This window comes from Impatiens glandulifera, chromosome 9, assembly GCF_907164915.1.
Source record: "Impatiens glandulifera chromosome 9, dImpGla2.1, whole genome shotgun sequence".
NCBI classification, from domain to species: domain Eukaryota; kingdom Viridiplantae; phylum Streptophyta; class Magnoliopsida; order Ericales; family Balsaminaceae; genus Impatiens; species Impatiens glandulifera.
Genome location: NC_061870.1, coordinates 19,686,188 through 19,712,202, shown reverse-complemented (window position 1 = coordinate 19,712,202; position 26,015 = coordinate 19,686,188). Strand labels below are relative to the sequence as shown.

The window sequence follows — 26,015 nt, the reverse complement described above, 5'->3', positions numbered from 1 at the left end:
TTTAATAACCATATAATTGACATTAAAATTGTAATTGGGGTCAATTTCAATGGTTAGGTTTGGTAAACCTTTTAACATTATGAATTAGTGGAATTAGAATTATAATCAGTGGCGGGCGCCTAGGCGGTTCTACACGGCTCCGCATTACGTGTATATGAGACGCATCACGTGTATATGAGACGGTCAGATTATTTATTATTTATTATTTATTATTTATTATTTATTATTTATTATTTATTATTTATTATTTATTATTTATTATTTATTATTTATTATTTATTATTTATTATTTATTATTTATTATTTATTATTTATTATTTATTATTTATTATTTATTATTTATTATTTATTATTTATTATTTATTATTTATAATTAATTAATTATTAATATTAATATATATATATTTAATAAAAAAAATTTTTTATCTCCTACTATTTATTTAAATTTTAAAATGATTTTTTACATTCCAATTTATTTATTTCTTCTTTTAGTTTCTAACTTTCTTATCTCACTCACCCCTCTTGATCATCTACATCTTTATCGATCACATACTTCTTTTTCAACTTGTCTACGTACTTATTTTTGTTAAATGTTACTATGTTATGTTAGAGAATATTAATTTAGCTTTTTGGTAAAATTATAATTATAGAAAATCTTTATTATATTTATATTTAAATTATTTTTATTTATATTAAACCGTTTAATCACCGTAGGCAGTCACCGTCTATCGCCATTTAAAACACTGATTATAATAAAATTCAATTTAGTATAATTTTATAATTCTCAATTCTATTTTTTATTTCTCAAAATTATATTCTAGATTTTATTTTTTTCATGTTTTTTTAAATAAAATAACTTATTATTTTATCATTTAAAATACGACTAACGTTTTCAATCATATTTTTAATTTAAATATATAATCTTTTAATTTAAAAAATTAACATATCAAACATATATTCAAAATATTCTCATAAGATTTGAATGCCAATTTCACTCATTCAAATATTCTAAGATATTTGATTTGAAAGAAAACTGTCACAATTTTTCTGTGTTTTGCTTGTATGAGTCATAATATTAAAAATAAATAAAAAGACAATGGTTGGATTATAGTAGGAGTAGATGCAACACAACAATATACATTGTCTGATATCAATAAGATTCAACAAAGCACAACTGATTTACAAAATGCATTGAACTTTGAAAAACTATGAGTTGGATTCATCAACCAACTTTGCAGTTCTAAATTGAATGCATTAACAAAATTCACCATGTCCATCAAAGACTAATATTTGCAAGCTTCATAACTGCATCTTGATCTTGCTTCCTAAAAATGTTAACTTGATTCAAATCCCAAACAATTCATCTTTACCCGGTTTCTGTACAAACTGCATCTGCTTTCTTTTATGCCCTTCCAATTTTAGGTGGCTGTTCAAACAGAACAAAACAAGACTAAGTATATACATATATTGTTAAGATATATTCAACAATAATGTAAGTAAGCTTATTACCTTCTTAAGAGGAATCTTAGAAGTTCCAGTGACAACTGCTTTTAATATCTCAAAAGAGCAGACTAACGATTCATCGACACTCAAAAGCGCACCCACATTGTCAAACTCTCCTCCATAGTTTGGAGCTGAAAATATCGTCACCAGACTTCGCTTAGCAAAGAACTCATACCCATCCTCCACAACCTGCAACAACATATTTCCATCATCAGGGTATAGTTAGGTTATTTGAAATTAACCCAAATAAGGTAAGATTACCTACCTGGTGACCTCGGCAAATAAGGTCTAGATCATTCTTCTCCAAGAAATCAGCGACAGTATCGGGGCCAAACGTGCAGGAAACTCCTCTATCACTGTCCGACCAACCCTCAATCCTCGGATCTGGATCAGACCAGAGAAGATCACATAGGAGACCATTGTCTGGTATTTCTGTTGGTCTAGGTAATTCCTTAATATCATTCAGACTTAGCAAGTCAGGTGAAAGTCCCCCATGCATGCATAAGATCTTTTCATCTACAAGAGCAGCTACTGGCAAACAATTGAAACAATCAGTGAATATCTTCCAAAGGCGAACGTTAAACCTTCTTTTGCATTCATCGTAAAACCCATAAATCCTATTGATTTTAGCATCTTCATGGTTTCCTCTAAGAAGGTGTAGTTTTGTTGGATATCTAATCTTGTATGCCAAAAGCAAACATATGGTTTCCAAACTTTGCTTCCCTCTATCAACGTAATCACCTAGAAATAGATAATTTGAAGCTGGAGGATACCCACCAAACTCAAATAACCTCAATAAGTCCTGATATTGTCCATGTATATCACCTAAAGAAGAAAAAAGATCAAATTTTTTTTAAAGAGATGTTCTAAAATTAGGTAATTGAAATCAAAACTAACCGCAGATCCTGATGGGTGCTTGAAGCTGGAGAAGATTAGGTTGAGATAGGAATATTTGGCGAGCGTTGACGCAGAGCTGACGGATCTCACCTTCTGATAACTGAACCTGTTTTCCGCCTTTTCCTTCGAGAAGCCTTCGGATTATATCATCCAAAACTGTCTGATCCATCATTCCTTCCATGGTAATCATATCCATTTTAGGCTGATTAGATTAAAAAAGGTTTCTTTGAGAAGAAGGATTTTGGCGAAACGATGAATGCGTCTTCTTCTTCTTTTTTTCTCTCTCTAATAAATTCAGTTTCATTTCTTTGACCTCTCGAGAGCGGCGCACGTTAGCTATAGCCAATGAGAGAGAAAAAATTTGGATAGACTTGTACACGTGGACATCTACCATAATGCGAAACCGCGTCAAATGTTCTTTTATTTATTATTGTTAAATTTGTTGAGAACGAAAAGAACATATAATAAAATAAAACAGCTTTACTAGGAATTTTAAAATATTAATTATTTTTTAATCAAATCTTCTTTTGTGTTCTAATAACTTTGAATTGGTCGTAAACATACATTCGAGGAATGGGCTTCCTTAAAACAACCATGTTTCATTTTTTAATTGAAAAAGAAAAAATATATTCAATTTGTTTATTTATTCCTAATGTAACATAGATAAAAACATGTATGAATTCTTTTTTTCTAAATAGAATCTCATGAAATAAAATGTCTTTTACTTTCTAAAATTTCTATAATATATTTTTAATGTTAGGCTTTTTTTTTTTTTTTTTTTTTTTGATAATTTGGAGAGAAAATTTTAGAAAGAAAACCAACTCTAGTTTTAAATAGCGTTGGTGACCATTTTTACTGTTTTTGGACGAAAATGCCTCAGTTGCGTCACGTAACCACGCAATTTTTTATTTTTTTATTTTTCAAAAAATTTTAATTATGAAATTTTTTTGGACGAAAATGCCCCAGTTGCGTTACGCAATCGCGTCACGCAACTCCAGTTGCGTCACGCAATCGCGAGACGAAAAAAAAAAAAATCTTGTTGCGTCACGCAACTGGAGTTGCGTTATGCAAGAGTACAATTGTCATTAAAAAAAAGGGTCACCAACGCTATTTAAATTATCCACACTCACTTTCCGCATTTCACCCTGTTTTTAGGGTCATCTGCTCAAATTCCCCGATATAATTAACCTGTGTGGACAAAGTAACAAATCAAATAATTTGATAAAAAAATCAATATAGAAACTTTCATTGGAAAATAATATAGTCAAGAATGATAAACTATTTATCCGCACTTCTTCTTTTTATTAGGAAGGCATGTAGATCTTGGAAATTAAATTATGCCATTATTGTTTTTATTTGGAATATTTCTGAAATTTACATAAAATTGAGATATTCAATCGTTCAAAAAATAAAAAATTATATATATATTCTACAATGAATATTTATAGTTGCGTCCCACATAATTCATTTAAAAATATCCCAAAAATTGTCTCATCAAACAAGCTTAACAAATCATGTCTCAAAATAAACAAATTCTTTACATTTATATTTACACAAATAAATTAGGTTCAAATCCACCCCATAATTTTATAAAAAGAAAACATATATGAAAATAAATAAATATATATATTCTTCTGTCTACTTGTTCTACATAATCTAATCAAACACTTGTGGTGGAGATTATTTTTAAGTATATTTCTGTAATGGGACTTTTAAAAATATCTTCAGATCTAGTTAGATTTGGGCCTAGCTAATAAATGATTATTTATTGAATTGTCTGACCAAAAAAAAAATCAAAAAATTATTGATATTTCTAGTAGAAAACGAAAAGCAGGTTCAAATAATCCATTACACATATAGATTGTCTTTTCTTTGAAATGTTTGTTAAGGAATAACTTATTTTAAGTAATTTGATATTAAGCATGACGGGTAAACATATCAATGCAATTAGTAATGTTTAATAGAATTAAATAATGTTCTAAATTATAATTTATTTAATATAATAAATCACTCCTAATTTATTAGCAGAAATACAGTTTTTTTTTAAGTCCCGTCTATCCCGTTGAATCAAAAATATAATGCGAATTTTGTATTATAATATTATATTTTATATTTTATTATTATTTTAATTAATCAATTTTAATTATATGACTATCAGACATATTTCTCTTCTTTAACCTCAATATTTTTATTGATTAAAAATAATTTTGGGGCAAACACATATTTAAATATAGAGGCGTGGAACTTAAATTAGTGGTGCAATGAAAGAAAATATTAAACAAAATAAACTATATATATATATATATATATATATTTTTGGTGTATAATTTTAATTTAAAAAATAAGATTAACACAAAAAGAAATTTGTTCTTTGTTATGGTAAAATATAACTAAAAAAGTATTTTAGAGACTCTTTGAAAAAATATGAGTGTTAACTTAGTTGATGATTATTTAAAGGTACGGTTGCACACTTTAAAAAGTTGAAATTTTTACCTTGAAAGCATCACTTCTAGTCATAGTTAAGTATCTGTTAAAGTTTTAGAGAACCAAATTTTATATAAACTCGTGTAATAATTCTAATTTGTCATTTGTAATATTTTTTATTTAATTTTCTCAATAATATTCTGTATTTCTAGTGAACGTAGCTGTAATAATAGATATGTTAATTATTTACACATTTGTTTCTTATATTATATTGTTAAAGCTTAATTTTATAAGTTAATATATTTTGATATAAAATTTTTCTCTAAAAACATTAATATGTATATTCATTATACAAATGTTATATAGAAAATAAATTAGAACACAATCATTTAATTTGTTATAGTTTTAATTAAAGATTTGATGGGTTATATATATATATATATATATATATATATATATAATTATGCTTAATTTTTAAAGTGTTCGGATTGCCGGGTCGAGAGCTGTGGTTAATTTGATGTATATGTGAGAGTAATTTAATATTTGGGTCGATTGTGGGTTGATCCGTCCATAAATTTAAAACGGTTAAAATAAAATTAAAAATACTATAGGTATGTTTCGAACTTGCAACCTAATAAAATAAGTACAATCATTTAACCAACTAGACTAATAATATTATATATTTAAATTCAACCCCAAATTTAATGAACGCGAAATATTTTAACAATATAAGTTCAACTTTTTACCTAATTAATATATATATATATATAATGATGCTTAATTTTTAAAATGTTCGGATTGCCGGGTCGAGAGCTGTGATTAATTTGAATATATATGTGAGAGTAAATGGATACTAGAGTTGGATTATGGGTTGACTCGCTCATAAATTTAAAACGATTAAAAATAAAATTAATAATGCTATATGCAGGGACGGATCCAAAATTAGCGTTAATGTGAGCTTAAAAAACATTTTAGATTCACTAGAAAAAAAAATAATAATAATATATAGGTAAATCATTATTATTATTTTTAAAAGTTTGGAATATGTAAATTGCTACTTTATTGTTAATTATTTAAAAATTTAATATTTTATTGTAAAATATAATTTAAACATAATGAAAAAGAAAAAAATTTGAGAGAAAAAAAATACTCAAAAATTAAAAAAATTATCAAATGAACCTATCAAAACCAAACCTAAAAATAATTAAAATCAAAATAATCATACTTGTCTAATCTGAAATTTTTGAGTTTTTTCTAAAAGAACCTGTTTGATTGAAGTTTTTTAAAAATAGTATTTTTTTTGTTTAGTGTTAAAATACTTTAATTTCTTTTTATCTATATTGAATAATCGTTTTTTTTTAATAAAATAGAAGAGGGTATATAAATAAAATAATATATGATTTCATTAAAACAAAATTAATTAAAATAACCTAATGTCAAACACTCTCGGTACCTCTCTCTTCCATCCCTCACATAAGAAAAAACAAAATAGCATTAGCTAGAATGGGCTTAAGCCCGGTGCAACTGGGTGTATCCGTCTCTGGCTATAGGTATATTTCGAACTTGCCACATAACAAATTAAACCAGTACAACCTTTTAACAAACTAGGCTAATAATACTATATATTTTAAATATAACACCAAATTTTATGAATGCGGGATATTTTAACAATATAAATTCAATTTTTTAACTAATTAATCTCTATATATATAATGATGCTTAATTTTTAAAATGTTCGGATTGCCGAGTCGAGAGCTGTGGTTAATTTAAATATATATGTGAGAGTAAATAGATACTTGAGTTGAATTATGGGTTGACCTTTTAACCAATTAGATTAATAACACTTTATATTTTAAATTCAACACTAAATTTGATTAACACAGGACATATTAACAATATAAGTTCAATTTTATAACTAACTAATATATATATATATATATATATATATATATATATATAATGATACTTAATTTTTAAAGTGTTTGAATTTCCGGGTCGAGAGTTATGGTTAATTTGGATATATATGTGAGAGTAATGGATATTTGTGTCGGATCGTGGGTTGACCGTTCATAAGTCATAAACTTAAAACGGTTAAAAATAAAATAAAAATACTATTCGTATGTTTTAAATTTACAACCTAACCAAACAAATACAACATTTTAACCAACTAAGCTAATAACACTTTATATTTTAAACTCAACACCAAATTTGATAGATGCGGGACATTTTAACAGTATAAGTTTAACTTTTCAACTAACTAATATATATATAATGATGCTTAATTTTTAAAGTGTCTGAATTTCCGGGTCGAGAGTTGTGGTTAATTTGAATATATTTGTGAGAGTAAATGAATATTTGTGTCGAATTGTGGTTTAACCCGCCATAAACTTAAAACGGTTAAAAATAAAATAAAAAATACTATATGTATGTTTTGAACTTGCAACATAACAAAAAAGTACAATCCTTTAACTAAATATGCTAATAACACTTTATATTTTAAATTCAGCACCAAATTTGATAAACGAATGACATTTTAACAATATAAGTTCAATTTTTTAATTAACTAATATATATATATATAATGATGCTTAATTTTTAAAGTGTCCGGATTGCCGGATTGAGAGTTGTGGTTAATTTGAATATGTATGTGAGAGTAAATGGATATTTGGGTCGAATTGTGGGTTGACTCGCACATAAATTTAAAACGGTTAATTTTAAACAGTAAACGGTCTATTTGTTCTCACAAAAATATCTAAATTAACCACAAATCTCGACCCGGCAATCCGAACACTTTAAAAATTAAGCATTATTATATATATAGACTAGTCAGTTAAAAATTTGAACTTTTATTGTTAAAATGTCTCGCGTTCATCAAATTTGGTGTTGAATCTTAAATATAAAGTGTTGTTAACTTAGTTGGTTAAAATGTTGTACTTGTTTTGTTAGGTTGCAAGTTTGAAACATACAAATATCATTTTTAATTTTATTTTTAACCATTTTTTGTTTATGGACGGGTCAACCCACAATCCGACCTAAGTATCTATTTACTCTCACAAAAATATCTAGTTAACCACAGCTCTCGACCCGGCAATCCGGACACTTTAAAAATTAAGCATCATTATATATATAAATTAGTTAGTTAAAATTTGAATTTTTATTGTTAAAATATCTCGCGTTCATCAAATTTGGTGTTGAATATTAAATATAAAGTGTTGTTAGCCTAGTTGGTTGAACGGTTGTAATTGTTTTGTTAGGTTGCAAGTTTGAAACATACAAATAAAATTTTTAATTTTATTTTTAACCGTTTTATGTTCATGGACGGGTCAACCCTCAATCCGATCCAAATATTTATTTACTCTCACAAAAATATCTCTCGACCCGCAATCCGGACACTTTAACATTTAAACATCATTATATATATAAATAGATTAGTTAGTTAAAAATTTGAACTTTTATTGTTAAAATGTCTCGCGTTCATCGAATTTGGTATTGAATCTTAAATATAAAGTGTTGTTTGCCTAGTTGTTTAAAGGGTTGTACATATTTTGTTAGGTTGCAAGTTCGAAACATACAAATAACATTTTTAATTTTATTTTTAACCGTTTTATATTTATGGGCGGGTCAACCCACAATCCGACCGAAATATCTATTTACTCTCACAAAAATATCCAAATTAACCACAACTTTCGACCCGACAATCCGAACACTTTAAAAATTTAAAGTCTTAAAAAGAAGATTAATTTATTGTACAACATTGACTAATTAATTTTATAATATATATTATTATGTTATTAAAAACTATTTTTTAACACCATCAATAAAATAAATATCATAAATAAAAAAAATCCACATAATAATAGTAAATAATCTATTTTTGTTTTTATCTCTGTATGCAAATTACCATGCCCAACCTCACAAAAAGTCCAAGCCCAAAGAGCAGGCCCGACTAGGAGTTTAGGAATGAAAAAAATAATAATCGAAAAGTCGATAAAGAAGGAAAAGATGGAGGACTATTTTGATTTTGGTTTAGCGGTTGTTTGGATTTGTTATTAAGGGGTTATTGAGATCAGTTTTCAGCGGATCAGTTAAAAGAAGAGAAGAGAGAGAAGTTAGAGAGAGAGAGAGAGCGATTGAAAAGATTTCTGCCATTGTTGGAGAAGATAAAGCTTCCAGTTCCACCACCAAGTATGATCTTCGTGTTCCAAGAACTTTAGGTGTTTCCTAAGATCCTCCGTTAAGAGCTTCTCCAATCTATTGTAAGCTTCGAATTCATATTTAAAAGAACTTTGAGTTTTCTTCATTTGATTGTCTCTCTCTTGTTTATTTCTAGTATAATAATCTTTTGCATTTGCTCATTCTCGTTACTATATATAGTCATATTGAGTGATTATCTAGTTGATTGGAATTTGGAAGAAACTTCCTATAGTTGAAACTGATAATATGAGTTTGTTTGTCTGATCTTGCTAAGAAGAATCAAATGTTTACATCTGTACTAATTTATTGCTCATTATGCAGTGCAAGTATAAACAAGAATTCACTCTATTGGACAATATATGATGAAAAAGAACCAAACACATTGGTTTTGTAATGGATGTGTTAAGGGGTCACATGGAAGTAAGATCAGATTTCTTGGGTATTCCATTCCCAAAACGGAGCTAATAAAGTCAAAAAATGCTCAAGAAGATGAAGAATCTGTAAGTTCAAGTTTACTTGTATATATAGTTTCTTTGATTATATAACATGACGAAATATGATCTCAATTTGCAGTGGGTACAATGCGATAATTGTGAGGGCTGACAACACCAAATATGTGCTCTTTGCAATAAAGAAAAAGATGCACCGTATATTTGTCCACGATGTGAATAGAGTTCGGAGAACATGTAGCTTTGCCAACTTAAGTAGCTAAAGATTTGCCCGATATGTTTTGACCATGGCGAGACTAGCACTAATACAAAAGAAATATTGTTGTAATCCCCTTTTGACAACATAGTGATTCCTTAGCTCAATACATTTTGATCATGGCCGCCAGACCAATGTTAATACAAAAGAAATATTCTTGTAATCTCGTTTTGACAACCTAGTGATTCCTTTACTCGATACATTTTGATCATGGCCGCCAGACCAATGCTAATACAAAAGAAATATTCTTGTAATTTCATTTTGACAAACTAGTGATTCCTTAACTCGATACATTTTGATCATGGCCGCCAGACCACGCTAATACAAAAGAAATATTCTTGTAATTTCTTTTGACAACTTAGTGATTCCTTAGCTATAATTTTTTTTCTTCTTTAATTTATATCAAATAGTAACACAAACTCACACATAAGATTGGTTCGATACAAGTTTATTTGAATAAAATTTATATTATTTGAAAAATCGGTAATAATATATAATGACAAAATATATATTTAAAAAAAAATAAAAGATATTTTAATATTTTAAATAATAAATCTAGTGATATAAATGATAAGAATATGTATGAAATTGATTTTTATAAAAACTAAAATAATGTAATTTTCTCATTTTGTGAACATGAACGAATTCTAAAAATTATAAAGAGAATCAAACTCAAGTAGGATATAAAAAGTTTATCACACTATACACTGTAAAAATAACACTAACCATAGAATGAGTCATTTAAATAATTATTCTTTTAAAATAAATTGAAATCGAAAAATTAACAAATTAGACTTTATAATTAACGAGATTAAGAATAAATAATAGATTTAATATAAGTCCCATTTTAACTTTTAGCGACAAAAAATCTCTACCTATTTTTTTCTCGCAAAATTAGTAAAAAGATATATATGTGATGTAAACACACAAAGAATCATAAATTCTATAAGGTGAATTCGGTGTTGAGTTACTTATGGAAAAAAATATCGACGTTTTTTTCCACACGTTCGTCTAATACATGTAATGATGCTTAATTTTCAAAGTGTCCGGATTGCCAGGTCGAGAGTTGTGGTTAATTTGGATATATATGTGAGAGTAAATGAATATTTGGGTCGGATTGTGGGTTGACCTGCCCATAAACTTAAAACGGTTAAAAATAAAATTAAAATTGCTATAAGTGTTGGCTTTGACTATTGGATCTTTCTAAGAACAATTATGAAGATATGAAACTCTGGAAAATAGATATTTGCTAAAGAAGAAAAAGTCTTGAAAAAACTTGAGTGTTGTATATTCAACCTTTACAACCAATCCTTATATATGAGTAATTAGCCTAGAACCCTAAATTACTTATACATATAGGCCCAAGCCCATTAATAATTAAATATACCCTAATGGTATAAAAGACAATATAATAATATAATATATTATATTGTATTGTATAATATAATAATATATCAATATAATATATTATTATATTATATACACTAACAACAATAAAGGCCTACAACTTTATATTTTCTGACAATCAATGCTTAAACTCACAATCTCCCCCATAAGCTTGATTTGGTTCGAAATACTTCACGTCGAGCATCTCTCGCATCTTTGCAAATTTGACTCTTGCTAGTGCCTTAGTGAGAATGTCTGCACGCTGCTCTCTAGTGCCTACAAACTCTACAACGATCTGTTGATTCTTGACGCATTCACGGATGAAGTGGAACCGAATGTCGATGTGTTTTCTACGTCCATGAAACACCGGGTTCTTCATTAATTTTATTGCAGACTTGTTGTCGACATAGAGGGTTACTGGCCTCAACTCGCATCCGAGCACCTCGCTCAACAAGTTTCTTAGCCAAAGTCCTTGGCATGACGCTGTAGTAGCTGCCATAAACTCCGCCTCACATGAAGATAAAACAACAGTTAGTTGCTTCTGAGATTGCCACGTGATCAGATTCCCGTTGAGATAAAACACCATCCCTCCAGTACTTTTTCTGTCGTCTGTGTCACCATCTAGGCCGTTGTCAGTAAAACCAACGAGTTCTTCAACTTCTCGTCCTTTTCTTAACTGAATCCCATAATTCGTCGTTCCCTTTACGTAACGAAGAATGTGTTTTACTGTCTGTTGGTGTAGAGTGGTAGGCTTGTCCATGTATTGACTCGCTATGTCAATTACATAAGAGATATCGGGTCGAGTGTGCGTCAAGTACTTGAGACACTCGATGATACGCCTATACTCTTTCGGATCCACTAAGCTTCCTTCCACATCCTTTCCGAGCTGCAACTTTGCTTTCATAGGATACTTGCTCGAGTTACAATCCTCCATTACAAACTGTTTCAACACCTTTTTCGCATAAGCTTTCTGCTTTACCTTAATGCTATCATTCTTCTGGTCCACCTCGATACCAAAAATTAATCTGACTGTGTAATGTTTCGCCACCGGTGGAACGTTCTCCTCAAAATCATTACCTTGCTTCTGCACATAGCCTTTTTCTACCAATCTCGCTTTGTGCTTGAGAATGTTGCCTTTACTGTCTCTTTTAAACTTGAAAACCCACTTTAACTCGATGGTCTTGTGATCGGGTGGTAAGTCGGTGAGCTCCCATGTCTTATTCTTCCTGATAGACTCGAGCTCTTTGTTTATGGCCTCATTCCACGACTCTTCGACTACCGCATCGTGATATGTTATTGGCTCGTCGGTGGTGAGCAACAACAATTCATCAAGATTCATCTCTACTAGTGGTGCCTCCTCATAAACATCTCGTAGGATTCCGAACTCCACGGAATTTTGTACGAGCTTGTTGTTGTTGCACCACTCCCATTTCTTCTCCTCCTCGAATATAGAGTCTCTGCTCACATAGATTTCCCCGTAAGATGAATTAGGAAACTTGTGCGCCTTGTTTCCGTCTTCAAACTTCACATTTCCGGTAATTTTCTCGTCGAGCTCATTGAGCTTCTCTCGATGGCCCTTCCTATGGTTGTTTGCTCCATTGTCAAGGTACCACACATTAGTGTGATTACACTCATCGCCACTTGCGAGGAGTTTCTCCATGACTTTCTCTTCACTGAACAACACCACATCTGGTTCCTCCTTGGACGGTTCTTGCATGAACTCTTCAAGGTTTGTCTTCTCGTCTCCCTCAGCAAACATTAATATTGGCTCCTCGTCATAGAAGCTAGCGAGGTTTGCATCATCTTCTTCGGGCAAAGCTTTCGTCACTACCTCAGCAAACATTAATGATGGCTCCTCATCATAGAAGCTAGTGAGGTTTGCCTCACCGTCAGACCTATTGTTAGGACACTTAGACGCGTAATGCCCATACTTTTGACAAGTGTAACACTTCACTGTGCTCTTGTCTTTGCGGGGCTTGGTACCTTCTTGTCGAGGTGAGCTTTCTGCACAACCTCGCCCTTGACCTTGACCTTGCCCTTTGCCACGACCTCGGTTATCTCCACCGCTGCCGCTACGACTCGATGATCCAGAAGAAAAATCGGCTTCTCCGTTTTTCTTCATTCGTGACATCCATTCATCATGCGTGAGCAATAGATGCTCCTCCTCTTGGTCTCCGTATCCGCGAAGTCTCTCCTCGTGGACTTTGAGACGACCGACGATCTCTTCGACGGTCATATTCTTGAGGTCACCAAATTGCTCGATCGTTGTAACGATCTGCATGTATGTTTGTGGTAAGGCTCTAAGGAACTTCTTGACGACGGAGATCTCCTCCACCTTCTCTCCTAACGAGCGGATACCAGTCACAATGGATGTCAATTTCATGGCGAAATCGTCCACCGATTCCCCATTCTTCATACGAATCGCCTCAAATTGTGTCTTCAAGGTTTGCACTTTTGCCTCCTTGACTCTCTCCACTCCAACATGCATTGTCTTTAGCGTCTCCCACGCTAGCTTAGCGGAATCTTTCTCAGCCACCATGAGAAGGACATCTTCAGGGAGTGCTTGATAGATGGCGGCGAGAGCCATTCTATCCATCCGTTCGTCGACATCTTCGAGCATCACGGCTTCCCACACTCCTTGTGCTTGTAAGTTTACCCGCATCTTCAATGCCCACACCGAGTAGTTACTCTTCGTGAGTAACGGATAGGAGAGCGTCACGTTCCCTTCTCTTCCAATCTTCATTGCCGCCGCATCTCTGGTTGATCTTGTCGACGACATGTTCTTCAATCTAGCTCTGATACCAAATGTTGGCTTTGACTATTGGATCTTTCTAAGAACAATTATGAAGATATGAAACTCTGGAAAATAGATATTTGCTAAAGAAGAAAAAGTCTTGAAAAAACTTGAGTGTTGTATATTCAACCTTTACAACCAATCCTTATATAGGAGTAATTAGCCTAGAACCCTAAATTACTTATACATATAGGCCCAAGCCCATTAATAATTAAATATACCCTAATGGTATAAATATAATATCAATATAATATATTATTATATTATATACACTAACAACAATAAAGGCCTACAACTTTATATTTTCTGACAATCAATGCTTAAACTCACAATAAGTATGTTTTAAACTTGCAACTTAACAAAAAAAGTCCAACGTTTTAACCAACTAGACTAATAAGACTTTATATTTTAAATTCAACACCAAATTTGATGAACGCTGAACGTTTTAACAAATTAAACTTATTTTTTTTGGTAAAAACGACTTAGCGTCATTTCATTAAAAATTCCCAAAAATGGGAAAAAACCACGAGTTTAAGAGATCATTCTAGACAGGCCTATAATGATTTTGAAGTCGTAACATTTTGATTAAAAGCTAAAAAGCTAAAAACGTAAATGAATTATCTGATTACAATGCTTTCAATTCTAGTGAGTTTAAAAAATGGTAAATTCCAGTTCCTACAGATATTCCAGTTTTACTCCGTGCTTGAAATTCTTGTCCACGTTCTCGCGAGGGCGCTGCAATCCGATACAATATCTTTCCATAACTCTTCAATGCTCCTGCGGGTTCTGTCATATACCCTTGCATTCTGTTCTTGCCAAATATTATACACCACTGCTCCAAAGTCGCACTTGAACACGCTTGTTGCAAATCTATTTCCCTTGGCTTTGAGTAGTGCTGCATCTTTGATTTCATTCTATTCGCTCGGGAAACTGATCAGCTCCAGACTTTTATAGAATCTATCCCAAAGCTCTGAAGCAATACAACAGCTTCCGAATAGGTGATCTATGGTTTCTTCATTTCCTCTACATAGAAGACAGTTCGTGTCCGGGATGCTCATATACTTGCTGATACGATCATGAGTGTTGATTCTTTCCCAGAAGGCGAGCCATAGGATGAACTGGTGTCTAGGATAATATTCGTTGACCATACAAGAGGAGCCCATTCTACTTTCTGTACTTTTTCTCGGGTTACCTCCCATATTTTCTTCGATACCAGCTTCCCATTGTCCTCAGCTTTCCATTCATGAATATCCGGTCTGTTGTGTAGTTGTATGTTACTTATATGATCAAGTATCCTCTGTCCTTCTGAATTTCTTCTCAGGAGTGAGTCCCAATTTCCATCTTTAATGTCTTTGATTTTCACTTCCGTGCAGTCCCTTCTAATGTGGGTATTTTGAAACTCCTCCTTGTGGATGATAGGCTGGTTTTCGAACTAGGGTCGTGCCAGAATAGAGTGCCTTTCCCGTCCCCTAGCCGGATGTCATAAAGATCTGCAATATCGCTTCTTAGTTTAAGAATCTTTTTTAGAGACCAGCTCATACCTTCATGAATTTTTCAGGTCCAGATGCTGGTTTCGTATTTCATAAACCTCGTATGCACCCATTTGATCCATAGTGACTCCTGATTGCGCTCTAAAGCCCACAAATTCTTGAATGTGAGAGCCTTGTTCCACTCGATACAGTTCTTCAAGCCGATGCCTCTCTCGTCCTTCGCTTTCTAGAGAGCGGTCCATTTGACTTTTTTTCCTCCTCTTCCGCTACTGCCCCAGATAAAGTTCCTCATCACTGTATCGAGCTCCTTCATTACCTTCTTCGGAATGACCATTTGCTACGCCCAGTAGCCAACTATGCCCATGACCACTATTTTGATAAGTTCGATCCTCCCTGTATAAGAATTTTTTTTTGCTGCCCAACCAGATATCGTATTTTTTACCTTTTCAATCAACGGCTTGTAGTGTGAGATCTCGATCTACTTCGCGGTTAACGGAATTCCTAAGTACCTTACGGGAAAACTTCCTTCCTTGATGCCCATGTTGTTGAAGATGTCCTTCTTCGTTTCGTCATTTACGCCTCCATAAAATGCCACACTTTTGCTTTCATTAATAGTTAAACTTGTAACCTCAGAAAAGAACGTTAGTGCAGCCCTAATAGTTTTAATGGAATAAATGTCTGCGTGCGCTAGAATGAACAAATCGTCAGCAAAACATAAATGGGTTACCTCCTCTACCTCACAGAATGGGTGAAAGATGTATGGACGATTCTTTCGGAACATCGCGAAGATGTTCACAAAGATCGCCATGATAGCTACGAAAACGTAAGAAGAGAGGGGGTCCCCTTGCCTTACCCCGTTTTCACCCTTGAAATAGCCTCTATGGACTCCATTGACACTAACAACAAAGCAGGATGTTGAAACGCACTACATAATCCAATCAATAAAAATCATAGGAAAAACAGATACAACCAGAAAGTCTCGAATGACTTCCCATCTAACAGAGTCGAAAGCTTTCTTGATATCTATTTTGAAAGCCACTCTTGGGAATATTTTCTTATTCCCGTAGCCTTTTAAAAGGCTCTGCATGAGAAGAATATTATGAGAGATTGTCCTACCAGGGATAAATGCAGATTGGTTAAGATTTATAATTTTTCCTATGACATTTTTAAATCGTTTAGAAATGATTTTTGAAATTATTTTATAAATCACATTGTAGCAGAAAATTGGTCTGAAATCTTATACTTTCTCGGGTACGGCAGTTTTGGGGATCAAGGTTAAGACCACTGTATTCCATTGCTTTAACATTTTCCTGTTCGTGAAAAACTCCAGAACCCCATCAGTAACATCTTTACCCACAACCGACCAATTGTCTTTGAAGAACTGTGCATTAAACCCATCAAGACCCGGACTTTTATTCCCATCAATACAACAAATTAAAATTTTTAACCAACTAATCTATATATATATAATGATGCTAAATTTTCAAAGTGTCTTAATGCCGGGTCAAGAGTTGTGATTAATTTGGATATATATGTTAGAGTAAATAGATATTTGGGTCGTATTATGGGTTGACCCGTCCATAAACTTAAAACAGTTAAAAATAAAATTAAAAATTCTATAGGTATGTTTCGAACTTACAACCTAACAAAAGAAGTAAAACCTTTTAACCAACTAGGCTAATAAAACTCTATATTCTAAATTCGACACCAAATTTGATGTTGAATTTGGTAAGACTCTCTATATATAATGATGCTTAATTTTAAAAGTGTCCTAATTGACGGGATCAAGAACTGTGATTAATTTGGATATATATGTGAGAGTAAATGGATATTTGTGTCAGACTGTGGGTTGACCCGCCCATAAACTTAAAAAGGAAAATATGCTATATGTATGTTTCGAACTTGCAACCTAATAAAAGAAGTACAACATTTTAACCAAGTAGACTAATAAGACTTTATATTCTAAATTCAACACCAAATTTGATTAACGCGTGACGTTTTAACAATATAAATATATATATATATATATATAAATATATATATATATATATATATATATATATATATATATATAATATATATATATATATATATATATATATATATATATATATATATATATATATATATATATATATATATATATATATATATATATATATAATGATGCTTAATTTTCAAAGTGTCCGAATTGCCGGGTCGAAAACTATGGTAAATTTGAATATATATGTGAGAGTAAATAGATATTTGGGTCGGATTGTGGGTTGACCCGTCCATAAACTTAAAACGGTTAAAAATAAAATTAAAAATGCTATAGGTATGTTTCGAACTTGCAACCTAACAAAACAAGTACAACCTTTAACCAACTAGGCTTATAAGACTTTATATTTTATATTCAACACCAAATTTGATGAACACATGACGATTTAACAATATAAGTTCATATTTTTAACTAACTAATCTACATGTGAGAGTAAATGGATATTTGAATCGGATTGTGGGTTGACCCGTCCATAAACTTAAAACGGTTAAAAATAAAATTAAAAATGCTATAGGTATGTTTTGAAATTGCAACCTAATAAAAGAAGTACAACATTTTAACCAACTAGGATAATAAGACTCTATATTCTAAATTCAACACCAAATTTAATGAACGCGGATCATTTTAACTAAGTTCAAGTTTTTAACTAACTAACTAATATATATATAAAATGATGCTTGATTTTCAAAGTGTCCGGATTCTCGGATCGAGAGCTGTGCTTAATTTGAATATATCAATGAGAGTAAATTCAAAATGTTATCACATTTTAAACTTATTTTTTTCCCCAGTTTTTATATTATTATTTTGCACGGCCTACGTGCTAGTTATTAATAATAATGAATGAAAATAAGAAAGTAATTAATATGTTAGCTTTCAATTTTCAGAAAATTAATGGTGTTAAAATTAATTATAATTGTAACACATGTTTTCAGTTTTAAGATAATTAATTATAATACATTTACATTCTTAAATTAATTAAGCGTGATGTGATATTATGAGATAACTAAGAAGAGATAATATATTTATTTATATAAGTATATATATTGTCTTATATATTACATTTTGATTATGATGTTAAGTTATAATTTTAAATGTGTATATATTCGTTTGTTGATAGAGTTGAGTCAAATATGAAGAATAAGTTGTCTTTGGAAAAAAGAAAAAATATCGTAAAAGCGGTAAAACAATGAAAAGTGCATTGACGTAGTTGTTCAATGCTAAGACGTAAGGGTGCGTTGCGGAAGAAAGGTCCCCTATTCGAATCTCGTTCAACCAATGAGTTTTTTTTATAGAAATCTGACGTGATAAAATAACTTTAGTCATTTATATTGAAACCATTCAAATTTCTTATGTATTAAAATGACTTTAGTCATTGATGTTGGAACCATTCCAATTTTTTGTGTAAAAATTATGAGATGAATGTGTAGTCAATGATTTCTTGGTAGAAATCAGACTCGTTAAAATGACTCTATTCATTGATGTTGGAGATGAATGGCGTAGTAAATGATTACTTTATAGAAATCTGTTGGGTCAAATTATTTTGACTAAGTGTTGAAATAATTTAACCATTGAGATTTTGATGATGAAATGACTTATGAGTTTTGATGCAGGTGTATTAAAATAATATTTCATAAGACTTGGATCTAATGAGGGTCATTAGACCGATTTTGGCATTGAATGCATAGAATTAGACGTACAGTCTAACTCAATGGAGTTAGACGTGTAGTCTAATGAATGCATAGAGTTAGACGTGCAGTCTAACTCAACGGAGTTAGACGTGTAGTCTAATGAATGCATAGAATTAGACATGCAGTCTAACTCAACGGAGTTAGACGTGCAGTCTAATGAATACATCGAATTAGACGTATGGTCTAATAGATATTCGGAATTAGACGTGCAGTCTAACTTAGCAGAGTTAGACGTACAGTCTAATATAGTTGCAATTAGACGCATGTCTAATGTACACGGAATTAGACGTGCAGTCTAACTCATCGGAGTTAGACGTGTAGTCTAATATATTTGCAATTAGACGGATAGTCTAATATGTGCGGAGTTAGACGTGTAGTCTAATTAAGTGAAAATTAGACGTGAGTCTAACTCCTTCAGACAAGTCTGAGGTAGAACCGGAATTAGACATGCAGTCTAACTCAGTGGAGTTAGACGTGCAGTCTAATGGTTATTGGATAATTAGACGTGTAGTCTAATTAAGTGAAAGTTAGACGTGAAGCTAACTCCTTCAGACAAGTCTAAGGTAGAACCGGAATTAGACGTGCAGTCTAATGGTTATTGGATAATTAGACGTGTAGTCTAATTAAGTGAAAGTTAGACGTGAGTCTAACTCCTTCAGATTAGTCTGAGGTAGAACCGGAATTAGACGTGCAGTCTAACTTAGTGGAGTTAGACGTGCAGTCTAACGGTTAGTGTAATTAAACGTAAGTCTAATTCTATTAGACCAAGCGGTCTAATAGACTCTGTTATTAAAAGGGGACGTTTGATTTCATTAGACTGATTTTCACAATCCGTCTAACTGAAATACGTCTAATGCTCAGCTTAAGCAGTATGCTTATAACTAGCATTCACCTACCCACGTGCTATAGTTGTACCCTACTCCTGCTCCACTTTCTAGTGAAGATTAGTACAACAACTATATATGCATCCAACCAACGAATGCCACGTAAGAGAATTTTCCTCACATTACTTGTTTTGCAGGTACATCCCTAATGGAATATTCGGCGCACTACCAGTGATGTACGACCACGATCCTTGTGCTCAGAACCTACTGTGTACAATGGAGGCTTTCTAATGGAAGAGTGTCACGTATCATTCTAAAAGATTCGACCGTTTGTCTCTGCTCAGTATTTAACAAATCTAAAGGACAACGGACAATCTGCCTCAGATAACGAACAAGCAATCGGATTTTACAGAGAGAGAAACATTCGATCATCTTGCTTACTGAATTCAAGCCTTTGAATATTCATATTGTGAAACTGCTTTCTGATTGTACTGTGTGTGAATCAAGAGAGAGCTAGAATCAAAACACCTTTAGCTGAGTGATATTCTTTATCTTGTAATTGAACAGAAAATGTTCTGTTCAATAGTGAGCTAAGTGTGTGTAAACTGTATTTGATTCGAATCACATTATAGTAAATCCTTCCGGTGGTTGGAAGAAGGGGTGACGTAGGAGAGTTTTTCCGAACATCCATAAACAAACTACTGTGTTCTTTCATTTCTGTCATCTTTTCATATTCCTCTTGTGTGCTTCAAACCCATGTAAACAATTCCGCCTTGAATTTGTTTCAAGTGTTTACAAGTGTTTGCGTAGAATAGAAAGCGAATTAAATCCCTAACAAGATTTCTTTCAAACCGTTTTTCATAAGCCTTCATCCTTAGCTATACCTCCGTCTCTATCGATAAAGCCGATCCTATCAATTGGTATTAGAGCCTTGTTTCTATTCTCAAACATTAAGAACCTGAAGCATGTCTATCATCAATGAAATTCCTCTTCTGTCAAGGGACAACTATGAATATTGGATGATAAGAATTCAAGCTCACTTAGCTGCTCTTGACTATGATATGTTGAGCGTTATTACTTATGGCCCCATAAAGATTTCGAAGCCAAGAAGTGAGTGGACTACTGAAGATAATATGACCAACAACCTGGATAATGTTGCTAAGAATATTCTGTACCAGTCGATCAATATGAATATGTTCTGTGAGATCAAGTCATGTTCCACTGCTAAAGAGATATGGGATAAGCTTAATCAGATCTACGGTACAAGCACTCAAGCAAAGAAGAACCAGAAAGCGTTCATATGCAGTGAAAACAAATCCAGATGGGCTGCCAGTGATTCGGAGGAGTCTCCTGCAGAAAAAGAGAACGAAGCTGTTACTTGTCTGATGACAGATGGCCAATCTAAGGTAAATGATATCTCTGAACCAGAATTTACAAACGAGGAGTTAACTAATGCACTCAATGAAATGGCTATTGAGTACACGAAGTTAACTGACTCTTTTTATGAAATAAAAGTTAAATATGAATCAACTGTTCTTTCTTTCAACAAAGAATCTGAATCAAACGTTTTTGATGAAAACCTAACAGAGATCTCTACTGAGAATGAGATGCTCAAAGAACAGATTCAAACCCTTTAATCTGAAAACAAAAGGTTAAACTATGTAGTCAGTGCATGGACAAGGTCTGGAGATGTTGTCAAATATCAGATCAGTATGTTGAAACCTGTTGAATCTAAATCCGGATTGGGGTTTGATAGCAATGACCCTAACCTGTCATGCAAAAAGTCAAATCCTCTATTTGACAAGTTTAATCCTATAAATTTTGTCAAAGGAAGTATGACTGACATTGAATCTGATCCTATTCATGAAGAAGTTGCTTTCAAAAATGAAATAGTTTATGTTCCGTCGACTGTTAGTTGGCTTAAGAATAAACTAGAAGAAGCTAACAAGTCTGGTAATCTAAAACCTGACTCTAAGTCAAGGAATTTTAAAAGAAAGTCTTATTCAAAAGCTAAAGGATTAGTGGCTAGCAGAAAGTCGTCTCCTAAGTCAAAAACATACGCATTAATTACAGCACAAAATGAGAAATCCATCAAAATAACTCAAATATGGATTCCTAAGGGACTGATTGACCGAGGACCCAATTGAAAGTGGGTACCAGAAGATTGTAAATATCTATTTATGTAGGTACAAATAAACGAAGGACTAGAGGAATCTATATGGTATCTTGACAGCGGATGTTCCAGGCATATGACAGGAAATAGACGGCTTCTTACTGATATTTGATTACTCTGGACCTAAGATCACGTTTGGTGACAACAAGAAGGGTAAGACCATGGGTAAAGGTACGATTATCCATGGTAATCTAACTATTAATGACGTGCTGCTTGTTGACAATCTGTGCTATAATTTAATCAACATCAGTCAATTATGTGATAATGGTTTGTCAGTAGATTTTCAAACTCATGCATGTTTAGTTAAGACTAAGATGGAAACATTTTATTGACTGGAAGTAGAGTAGGAAACTCATACAAAATGAATTGGCAAAAGAGTCTTCTGATCCTATGCGCATGATTGCCAAGAATGACCAGAAATGGTTATGACATAAACGTTTGAACCATTTGAATTTTAAAACCATTAACAACATTTGTTCAAACAATTTAGTTATTGGTTTGCCCAAACATCAGTTTTCAAAGGACAAGATATGCACTACTTGCCAGTTAGGCAAACAGGGCAGATCATCATTCAAAAGTAAAGGGAAATCACAATTCCTGTAAAGAGTATAGGAGGAATGAGAATTGTCTTGATTGTTATTGATGATTTCTCTCGATTTACATGGGTTGCATTTTTACCATCAAAAGATAAAACTGCTGAAAACTTGACTAGAATATTTAAAGAAATTCAGAATCAGAAATCTTTAAATATTACGTGCATTAGAAGTGATCAGGGAACTGAATTCACTAATAGATACCTATCATCTTATCTCGAGGAGACTGGAATTAGGCACGAGTTGTCTAGTGCCAAAACTCCACAGCAAAACAACATTGCTAAGAGAAGAGTGAGAACTCTGAAGGAAGCAACGATATCTATGCTTGCTGAATCAGATGTACCTCAGAGGTTCTGGGCGGAAGCCATTAGTACTGCCTGCTATACACAAAACCGGTCAATAATTAACAAACATTTTGATAAAACTCCATATTAACTGTACTATGTGAGGATTCCCACAGTTTCTTATTTTAAGATATTTGGGTGTAAATGTTTTATCCATAACAATGGAAATGTTTATTTGACCGCTTTTGATGCTAAAGCAGATGAGAGATTTATGTTGGGATACTCATAAGTAAGCAAGGCTTACAGAGTTTACAACAAAAGACATAGATTGTTGAAGAATCCCTCCATGTAGTTTTTGATGAACCTGTTGAGTGAAAATCTAATGAACCCATTGATCTTGCTGACAGACTAAAAGCAACTAGTCTTGAGTCTGTAAGTGAAGAAGAATAAATTTTGGATAAGCAAATGGCTCTGTCTGATCCAGTGGCTGATTCGGTTGATGTTCAACCAGACGTACAAACTCCTGTTCAACAAAAAGTTGAGAGTTTGGAGTTGCGGTGTCACCAGTTCAGATGAACAATCCCTTTGGATCCAATTTTAGATGGAACAGAAATCATCCACCAGAACTGATAATCGGAAATCCTTTTTCTCCTCGAAAGACAAGACGTCAACTGATGGATGAAATGACCAACTCTGCATTTATTTATCAGATTGAACCAAAGAAAATTGGTGAATCTATAGTTGATCCAGATTGGATCAATGCTATGCAGGAGGAGTTAAACCTATTTGCGAGAAATAAAGTGTGGTATCTTACTCCTAGACCAACTGACAAGTCAGTCATAGGAACAAGATGAATCTTTAGAAACAAGCTTAGTGAATATGGTTTAGTCATTAGAAACAAAGCTCGTTTAGTTGCTCAAGGATACAAACAAGAGGAATGTATTGATTTTGATGAGTCTTTTGCACCAGTTCCAAGACTAGAGGCAATTAGAATCTTCCTAGCATATGCATCATTTAAGAATTTTAAAGTTTTTCAGATGGATGTGAAAAGTGCATTTTTAAATGGGAAATTAAGTGAAGAAGTATATGTTGATCAACCACCTGGTTTTGTAGATCATGTTTTACCAAATCATGTTTATAGGCCTGACAAAGCATTGTATGGTCTGAAACAAGCGCCTAGAGCTTGGTACGACACATTAACAATTTCTTGTTTGATCATGACTTTGTTGTTGGAACAGTGGATAAAACCCTGTTTAGATTTACTAAAGATTCTCACATTCTACTTGTTCAAATATATGTTGATGACATTATTTTTGGTTCCACTAATCCCAAATTGTGTGAGAAGTTTGCTAAGTTAATGCAGGACAGATTTGAAATGAGCATGATGGGAGAATTAACATTCTTCCTTGGGCTTCAAGCCCGTCAGTTAGAAAATGGAACCCTTATCAACCAGGCCAAATACACCAAAGAATTGCTAAAGAAATTTGGTTTAGAGAACTGTTCTGCAACAGCTACTCCAATGAGATCTTCAAGTAAATTGGATAAAGATGAAGGTGGCCAAAGTGTCGATGTAACAGCATATAGAGGACTCATCGGTTCCTTGCTGTATGTTACTGCTAGCAGACTAGACATTCAATTTGCTGTTGGTGTTTGTGGCAGATTTCAGACTGATCCTAAACTTTCTCATTTTACTCCTGCTAAACGTATTCTTAAATACTTAAAGGGAACTCAAAATATGGGACTGTGGTATTCGAAGGATTCCAGTTTCAATTTAATCAGTTTCTCAGATGTAGATTATGCAGGGTGCAAAATTGATAGAAAAAACACAAGTGGAACTTGCCAGTTCCTTGGAGATCGTCTAATCACATGGTTCAACAAGAAGCAGACGTCGGTGGCCACGTCTACAGCTGAAGTAGAGTATCTTGCAGCTGGAAGTTGTTGTTCTCAAGTTCTGTGAATTCAACAACAGCTCAGAGACTATGGGATTGAGGCTGATGAATCTCCAATTTTCTGCGACACCATAAGTGCTATCGCAATCACCTACAATCCAGTTCTGCATTCTCGAATAAAGCATATTGAAATCAGGCATCACTTCATCCGAGAACACGTCAATTTGAAGCAGATTCATCTTGAACATGTTCCTACAGATCAACAAACTGTAGACATCTTCACGAAACCCCTACTGGAAGCTAAGTTTTCTCACTTTAGAAATATGTTAGGTCTTGTTGATCTTGATTGATGTGATTATGTGCATAAATTAAGGGGGTATATATTGTTCAAAACGCAACTAAACAGACATAAAAGACAGAGGTCTTAATTTGTCCTAAGGATTCAGAGTTTGGGAAACACAGCTACTTAGACGAACGTCTACCTTAGCAGTTTCATTTTCATCTGGAAGTATTGTCTTGGTTTTTATAACCTGCATGGTTAGACGGATACGTCTAGTAGACAGATACGTCTAATAGACGTTAGACATTTTTATGTCATGAGCAAGAGGATGCTCACGTCTAACCAGACACGCGTGCCTCACGTGATGTTATTGCATAATTAGACGTATACGTCTAATAGACTAATTTTCAAAAGGAAGTTGAAAATGTGAAAAGGAGAATAAACGTCTAACTACTGATGTAATTAGACTCTTCATCTTCTAGCTAATTGGACAACTGTCCTTTATTTTTTTCTATTTAAGTTCACTTTCCCGCCGAAAATTAAATCAGTCATTCCTCAAAAGAATTGAAGACACGTGTCTCTTAATATACAAAGAATGACTAATATTTCTGACAACTTTTGCTTGTACACTTCGTATTAAATGTTCAGTTTCATGCTAACATTAAATGATACGTTTATTGGGAACAGACTTTTGGGTTCTTGACGGTAGGAGTAATCATTAGAAAATTCCTACACATTAGGCATTGATATTTATAGGGTTATTAATTCTAAAGATTAGAGATCTTCTAAATCCCTCTCTCTCTTGAATTCAATAGTTTAAAACCCTTGTTCATCAAATCGAAATGTCATC

At 32.7% G+C, this 26,015-nt stretch overlaps 1 protein-coding gene across 1 annotated transcript; it reads right to left on the bottom strand.

Annotated features, from left to right (window-relative positions):
- Positions 1-1,078: 1,078 nt before the first annotated feature.
- Positions 1,079-2,708, bottom strand: LOC124913980 (serine/threonine-protein phosphatase PP1). The gene is made up of 4 exons (XM_047454434.1): positions 2,401-2,708; positions 1,769-2,328; positions 1,510-1,692; positions 1,079-1,426 (listed from the first exon to the last, which is right to left on the bottom strand). Exons 1-4 carry the CDS (start codon positions 2,594-2,596, stop codon positions 1,403-1,405), a joined length of 963 nt encoding a protein of 320 aa, XP_047310390.1. The 5' UTR covers positions 2,597-2,708; the 3' UTR covers positions 1,079-1,402.
- Positions 2,709-26,015: the final 23,307 nt, after the last annotated feature.